The sequence below is a fragment of the Physcomitrium patens genome, chromosome 18 (genome assembly GCF_059467195.1).
Source record: "Physcomitrium patens ecotype Gransden chromosome 18, ASM5946719v1, whole genome shotgun sequence".
Classification (NCBI taxonomy): Eukaryota; Viridiplantae; Streptophyta; class Bryopsida; order Funariales; family Funariaceae; genus Physcomitrium; species Physcomitrium patens.
The window spans coordinates 15,538,085-15,547,006 of record NC_143427.1 but is presented as its reverse complement, the minus strand read 5'-3'; the positions used below and the strand labels follow the sequence as shown (position 1 = coordinate 15,547,006).

The following is an 8,922-nucleotide window of genomic DNA, read 5'->3' as shown; positions in this document are numbered from 1 at the left end:
TATATCAAATACAAAAAACATATACTTGAAAAACTATAGAAGCAACAAAAAAACATAGTAAATTTTAAAGAGCTAAAGATATTCAATATTATTTTAATTTTCAAAATTGTAGTAAAATAAACTATCTATTTAATTATCAAATTAAAATTCTGAAATCAATTACATCCAAGAAAATTTTCACATAAAAATTTGAAAAACATTTACAAAAATTATAATACTATTTTATACAATTTAAATATTATAAAATAAATTTAATAAATTAAAGGATATGAAAATAAACAAGTACCAATGGATGCCATTGTAGAAGTCAATCTAATCAACATGAACTATCAGAGTTATGACTTTTTAGAAAATCACTTTTATAAGCTTAAAAAATAAATTAACAAATCTCAAAAAAAATCTTAATAAAAACTTAAATAATTCTTAATAATTTTTGATCTAATCCTACAAAATCCTAAAAAATCCTAATTATATATATATATATATATTAAAAAAATACTAAAAAAGAAATCTTCTCAAATCCTAAACAAATTCCATAAAAAATTCTTAAAATGTCAAGCAAATTCTATGAAAGCCTAAATTTTAAGCAAGAAACTTCATTAAGCTACAACTTTTGATTACATAGTTGGATAAATTCTTATTTTTTTTTATACTAATGGATGAATAATTCTTTTATATGTTCATAAGTTTTAAAGAAGATCCAATTTATATATATTAAAAAATAATATAATTCAAACCATTATTGAGAAAGTTTTTTTCTTTTGTCAAAATTTAGTTTAAAACTTCAATAGCCAAATCTTATAAGATTTATTCACAAGATATTTATTTAGTAAAAAATAAAAATAAATATAAAAATTATATATTTAGATATTTAATTTATTTTATCTTTCTAATGATATAAAAAATATATAAATCTATATTACTATTAGTGAGTTGTAAATATAGAAATAAAATAATTAAAAAAATAATTAAATATGTTTTACTTTAAAGATATCTTTCTTTTAAGATCAAAGATTTGAGCTTCCTCAAGAACTACAATTAGTATATTTGGATGTCTTTGACTACAATGCCTTGGTCTTATACTCCCACCAACATCCAAGATGCTATAATCCATATGGAATATGTGTACCTCCCTTCCTACAATTGCAACATTAGTTGCAACTCTTCCTATTTTTTTCTAATAAAACCAATTATTTTTTATTTTAAAAATTAACATGGTATTCAAAAATATTGAATTAGCCTGAAAACCTTTCAAGGCTTTTAAATCTTTCTCAAATTCTTCATAGTAGTATTCCAAGGTGATAAAATTATTTTTACCAAATTCTTTAAAATATACTCCAAAACTTTCTATAAAATTATAACTAAATTTTAAATAAATAAAAAAATACTTATAATATTCTTATAATATTAATATAAATTTAAAGATACTTTTTCATCTTATAAATTTTTTTATAGTTATATAATGAATTTAAATTAACTAAAAATAATATTTTTTACATAAATAGCTAAAAAGATATGAAGTTACTTTTCATACTTTTTTTACTTTTTAAAAAATATTTTTGGATAAATTATTTAATAATAAAATTTTTAATAAATATAAATATACTCAAAATAATTTAATTATAGATTAAACTAAGATTTTAAAGAATTTTTTAAAAAATTAAAATGATATTTATAATCTTAGAAATTAAAATGCCTAAAAAATATTTAATTTTTGAGGTTATATAATGAGCTTATCTATATTTAAATCCTAAAAATTTTACATCTTTAGAATGCTCTAATATATTTCTTTTTAATAATATAATTTAATTTTAAAAAATATTTTATTTGCTATAAAAATTTATTCTTATACTTTAAAGTTTGAAATTTAATTTTGATCTAATGTCACAATTAGACTTCTTTGGATATCAATTTTATTTATTTATTTTTAATTTTATTAGAGCCTATTTTTTATTTATTTTAGATATAATTTTAATAATTTTTCTACCTATTTTATCTTATTTTATTCTATTTATAAACTTTAAAGTAAATAGAAGATATTTTTAATAAAATAAATAACATATAAAATAAAATTTATAACTATGATAAAACTATTAACTATGTATTCTTGAAAAAATAGCTATTAATCTTATACTAAGTTATATATATATATATATATATATATATAGGTCTTTACTAATACTTTAACCAAATAGTTGTATGATACTACAAAATTAGCCTTCACAAAAAAGATGATTAGCAACAAAGGTTAATTATGTGCCATGAATCAACAATTTGTTGTTGCCATAGTTGATATGTATGTTATCTCATTACTAGAACATATATTTAGATGCTTTATAATTACACAATCTTAAATATAATGCAAAGCTATATTTACAACTATACTTACTTAAATAAGTATAATTAAATAAAAGTAAGTAGAAGTAGGTTAAATTGTTCATATTTTGTTGGAAAGTTTTTTAGAAGCTGTGTAGACTTTATACGTATTAATAATAATTAGTATGTTGATAGATTGGCCAAAAAGTTTTCATATGTTGCCACTTGTGTTGTAAGTTGGCTATATGGCATATATATTGGAAACTTGCCTTAAAATTTAGACATGTGCCTTCAAAGTCAAACACAAGTTACATGGCCTATAGGACTTTGGTACATAATTCTTTAATAGATAGTATATATAGAGGCCATAGTGAGGCCTTCTTTCTTTATGTCAATGACTTTTTTATGTTCTACCATGGTTTAGAACTTCCTAGTCTTTTTGCATTTGGCAATAGCTATTTCATTTTTATCTTTATATCTATCTTTTAGTAATACAAGAATGTATTATTATTTGATTTGATTTTATATTTTGTATTTTTTATTTTATATTTTTGATAGTTTAAAAATATTGCTAATTTGTTAAACATGTTATATAATAATTTTATATATTATCTATATCAACCATTAGAGTACTATTCTTACAACTATGGAAGAAGTCAATAATGAGGTACAAAGTTTATACTAAAAAGTTCTACAATTAAAAGAAGCAAATAGACTAACCTCATAGTTCTTGCTATTAAATTATAAAATCTGAATTAATAAGCGTTGATAGTTCTATTCAAAATTCAAGTCATATTTAGATTGTAATTTTTTTAGAACTCATTGGCATATTGTAGTTATTTGAGATTCTTATATAAAGAAAGAAGTTAAATTTGCTATTGAATTAGATAAACCACTTGATGTTTGGTATTTCTACTATTTATATTAAGCATATTAATAATTATAATAGAAAATTGAATAATAATTAATTATTATTAGAATTTAATATTAATAATATTTTATTTTGATTTTCTTATTTTTTTATAGAATTTATTTAAATTTGAAAAAAAAATAATAAAATTTAATGGCAATTTCTAAATTGATTATTGATTTCACAATTCTAATTGATTTAAAGTATAATATAGATAAAAAACTTGGCAAAGTATTAGTAATAAAATATATAAAATAGACATATCAAAGTTATTTCTAATAGATATAAGTTATAAGTTTCAAATAAAAAATTAAATATATTAAGTCTAAACTCATTGAATAAAGCTTCTATTTATCTTAAATTTTTTATTTATAAATTTATTTATTTATTGAAATCTATATAAATATTAGCTTAAATCCAAATATTAAAAAAAATCTAATTCAAAAATCACCTAAATTTCAATCATATTTGATCTAATCATTTGAATATATTTAATTTAATAGTATAAACTTTACAAAAAATTATATATAAAAATCATTACTTATATATCTTTTATCAATAGATTTTCTATGTTTCTCACAAAATTTTTAAAAAATATAAATCCTTTTATTTTACACTAATCAATGTCATCTCTAAAAAATCCTTGACTTTATAAAGCTTTTATAAAGTCATTACAAACTTAAATCATTCAAAATCAATGTCTAATGAATTTTTTTCTTGTTTTCTCTTGAATTCTATTCTTTAATCAATAAAAGAACTACAAATTTTCAATAAGGATGTAATTTTTTATCAACCAATTTGATTTTGATTGAGGTTCATAACCAATCTTATTTAGATATTAATATTTAGTTTTTTTAGAAATTTTTCCTAGAAACTACTATTTACTTCTATCTTAAGTTGTCCATAATACTAATATTACTATTCTATCTTATGTTTTCTTATTTTTGGTCCTACAAAGTAAATAAAAGCTTATTTTGAAAAAAATACAAGATTAATATTTATTAGTTTCAATATCTTTTTGACTATTATTTTTATTTCAAAGGTAGTTTATAGCTATATTTTGAAATAAGATCTTTTATAATATAATTTTTTTTTCTCTCTTTCATCTATTAGCTATATTACAATATGACACCACAATCTAAAAGTTGAAACTTGGAGTAACATTATTATTGTAGAACCAAGATTAGATTTTGATAGTTTGTACAACTTGCTTTGAAGGTAAAGAATATGTACTTACTTTCTTTAGAATTATGAAGATATTCTATTTTTAATTCAAAATTTTATTATAAAGTCAACATAAGAGATTTATGAATGATAAAAAAGACAAGTTTGAGTGCAAAATAAGTTGGATGAAAGTAAAAAGAGATAATAATTGGAAAGAAATTTGCTTGTTACTACAACTTAGAGCCTAAATAAACTTAGGTTTATAAGGTGTAGTATAAAAGAAGTAATAAGCTAGATTATAAGTTGTTGGAATTAGGATTTATATATCCAAATATTATAGGATACTACTATAAGAAAAAAGAAGGCATTAAATAGAAAGAAGCAGTTTCTAATGTAGGAGGAATTAATCCTCACTTAAATTGCATAACAAACAAGTTAACAATATAGCAAGCATATAATACAAGTGGCTAAATATATGATATATGGCTAACTTGTTAGCCAAGATATCAACCTAAAAATCACTTATAAGTATATGTTAAGTCTATAAAGCTTTTAAAAAGCTTTTCAACAAGACATGAACAATATAATCTTCTTCTACTTACTTTTAATTAGTTCTATTAATCTAAATACATATATTAGTAAATATGGCTATTATTTATATAATTTTCTTCTTCTAAGTAATAATTTCTACAAAAAATTATATAATTACTTCATAAATTGATGAAATCCAAAATATATTAAATGATATAGATAACAAATTTTAATCTTTAATTTGTACAAAAATAGTTAATAGATTCTTTTAATCATTATTAATATTTTTTATTAAGATAAAAAAATCAAATGATTAATTGATTATTATTAAAAATTTCATAGCTACTTTTTAATAATATATTTTATACTTTATTAGGTGCAACAACTACTTCTAATAATATCACTAAGTATCAAGGGTCTTTTAAGGTCATGATACCAAAGACATTATTTCTTACCATCTATTCAAGAAAGAATATGTTTCTTTTAAGGATCTTTATTACAATGATAATGTTGTCTAAATTAAAAAAATCTATGAGTATTATTCAATAATTTTATAAATATAAATTCTTAATATAAATTTATTAGTTCTTATTTTTTTATATTTGTAAAATAATTTTACAAGTTAATTCTTAAACTTGTTTCTCCTTCATTCATACCATCTTATTGTTAATTCTTAGTTCTTAGTTTTGATACAAAATGTTAATAAAAGTCAAAGATAAGTTTTGATGCATTTACTAGATTCTCACATTATTTCCATGTGCTTTTACTAATATCATATCTATCCCAATGTATGAGATATTATATTTTATTTCAATATTATCTTGAATCTAAGCCGTCTTCTTCTTCAAACTCTTAATTTTTATCTGTTTCAATAAGAGATAACTATGATTGACCTCTTCCTAATACATTTATTGCTATATAAAGCTCAATAGAAGACAAATGAAAATTAAGATGTATCTTTATTGATAGTATTATTTGAAATTGATATGCTATTAAATTAATTTATCTCTAGGTAATAAATAGGCCATGCTTGTCATAATCTAATTAATTAAAAGGTCTATTAATATTAATATTAAAATAAAATAATCATACATTATTATAATATTTAAATAAAAATTTTCTACTTTAAGAATATTTGTAATAAATTTTTATTCTTTATGAAGCTCTTTTAATTATATATATATATATATATATTTTTTATGAAGTTATTATATTTAACTTTTAAATCTTTTAATGCATTATTTTGATTTGTCGATGAAAATATAAGATAAGGTCAAATCCTTTTACAATCAAATGTCCTATACATTCTTAGGTTAGTTTTCAAATTACACAATAACAACAATTTCATTCAAATGGTTCTTTTATGAAGGCATATATTTTTATGCTCTATATCTTGGAGTGAATTAGTGAGTTGAACTCCTCCTCCTCTTCCTCTTCATGCTGATTTTAAAGATGCCATTGATTCAATCTAAGGCTAACTTGACACAAATTCAAACCATTCATTACATCAATTATAAATATATGAAACTCATTTCACCAAATAACTTTAAAAAATCTAATTCCAATTACTTGAAAGGCTCAATTCAAGCATTTAAGTAGATCTACAATATTAATCATGGTCGAAAGACATTATGAGATAAATCCACAAGCAATGCATCATACTCTCTCAACTATAAAATAATACAATCTACTTCATCAATCCACAAAAGAAAACTTCAAACACAATAATTAATCTCATAAAAAAGAAGAAGAGGAGGAAAAACTTGAATCACTCCATTAACAAATGAAAGCAAAAAAACTTGTGCTTCTATAAAAGAAAAGATTAAATAAGATTGTTGTCTAAGGAAATAAAGATGGAAACAACAAATAGTGAAGGTTGCAATATGAGGATGGGAGCTGGGAACAACAAAAGAAGGGAGTATTTTGATGGGAGATATGTGTTCTTAATAGAAATGGCAAACATGGATTTGGGATGTGAACAAGAGATATAGGCTAGTCATTGGAATGGCAGATAGGAGCTTAAAATCACAATGGAAAATGGAAGGTGTAATGATGAATGGCCAAGTTAACCAATATTGGAGTCAATTTTATATATATATATATATATATATATATATTTAAAACAAATATTATAAGTATACTTAGAAAATTGACTTTACTTCTCAATTTGTATCAATGAAAAATAAAAAATTATTTCTAACTTATCTCACTTAAAAGCTTTGATTATTTTTTTCTTTCATATTCTACAAAGACAAATACGAAGAATATGTGTGTCCTTGAAAGAAAAATTAAGGCATAATTATTCATAAAACATGGGTCTTGTTAAGAGATGCGGCTAGACATAAAATCTCACACGTAGTTGGCATACAGAAAGCAAAAAAGCTTGTAACGTTATTATTAACACAATATTGTTTACATAAGTTGAGCATATGCATTCACTATCCTTGCCATATCTAACAACCTCCGACTGTCTACTGACCGCCCAGGTACAGCGTCAATGATTAGTGCCCACTATGCGCGCAAAAGCCACCATGGAGTTGTGATGGTGGCACTCCAAGGGTCCTCACGTAATTCCGTGCTACCCTGCATCAGGTGCACGGGCTCTTAACGCCAACCACGCAACCACGTCTAAGTTGCTCGTTTTATTCAAGCCGGTCCATCACGCAGTACACAAGCTACATACTCCTAGAGAATCAACACATTGTTGCCCTCGCACCGCAGGTGATTAGTCGGTGGATCCGCCCATGGCCTGATCGATGACTGGTCGATCCATCTAGTAAGGATACTCTCCAACGTAGTTTCCTGGAGGAGAGTAGCTGCAAATCATGAACACTGGATAGTTGACATATGATGCGCACAGGACCTTAGCACACCCGACGCTAGTGGTGGTATTCCACACCACCTGCGTGTAATGCCCACAGCATGACAGCGTGCTGTCATCGAACGGGCCGTATGTGTAGGCTGCACTCTCGGAGACCCATAGTTGGACGGCTTCGGTGGGAGTGTCAGCGGTGCTTCCGCCCCAGTAGATGTTCTCGCCATAGTCCCCACCCGAATGACCCCAATCATCGCAAGATCCCGTCAGAGTCTGGGTATACGCGAGCGCATAGTCAGCCAAAGTGGTGTTCCACGTGAGCAGGGGGGTGCCAACCACGCTGCGAGCGGCGTTGTGGGCATCGATCCACTCCGCCTCGTCCTGTGCGATGGCGGCGGAGAAGATTGTTGCGACGAGGAGTGCGAGGATGATGTGCCGCGCCATGGTTGCCGTTCTGAATGGGAACTCGCGAGTGGAGGTTGATGAGAGAGGATTGCGGATGCTGCCACTTGAATGCAGATTGCCAGGCCAATGCGACCTCTTATGGTGGATCTCAGAGACCGCTCCCATTCGCCAGCTCCAGTGCAACCACTGGTGCGCATGAGTGCACGACTCGGGGGTTGGGGGACGAATCAGTTGCCGACAGATAGCTCCTCGTGCTTGAGCGTCAGGTCAACCGATGACCGGCTATTGAGCTCAACATTCATTGTGTATGCGCAGCAAGGGTGGATGCCCAGATACTGAACAGTGGGCCATCTGGGATTCTTTTGCATGTGGCGACTCGGAGCCTGCTGCCGTACACATGAACCTATTGCCTGAAGAGCGTTCGTCTTGGGCAGGGTCTACTTTGCCAACATGTGCTACCGACAGTTGGGCCACCAGTCCAGGACGCTCTCCGAGTGCAATAAGATTTCAACTAGGATTAAATTAAGATTGAATTGAGATATATTTGAGATATGTTTGTAATCATTCTAATATTTCTTTAAGATTTCTTATTGTTTCTTTGGAATTCTTTTGAAGTTTCTCTGAATTTGATTAAAGCTTATTTAGCATTATTAGTGTTCTATTAGAATTAGGATTTTGTTGTTGCGATTTTTATTCTACCTTCCACAACCAGGTGCTTGGAGCATTCTCAAGCAAGACTTTACGTATTACGATAACATTTTTGAAAAAGAGAATATAGACA

General features: G+C 26.1%; 1 protein-coding gene across 1 annotated transcript; it reads right to left on the bottom strand.

Moving 5' to 3' along the window:
* Positions 1-7,280: 7,280 nt before the first annotated feature.
* LOC112295046 (pathogenesis-related protein 1) lies at positions 7,281-8,390 on the bottom strand. The gene has a single exon (XM_024546161.2). The coding sequence runs from the start codon at positions 8,304-8,306 to the stop codon at positions 7,695-7,697; it is 612 nt and encodes a 203-aa protein (XP_024401929.1). The 5' UTR covers positions 8,307-8,390; the 3' UTR covers positions 7,281-7,694.
* Positions 8,391-8,922: the final 532 nt, after the last annotated feature.

What these genes read in the sequence shown, in the direction of transcription:
- LOC112295046 (XM_024546161.2), bottom strand. Translation starts at nt 8,306, where the DNA reads ATGGGAGCGGTCTCTGAGATCCACCATAAGAGGTCGCATTGGCCTGGC.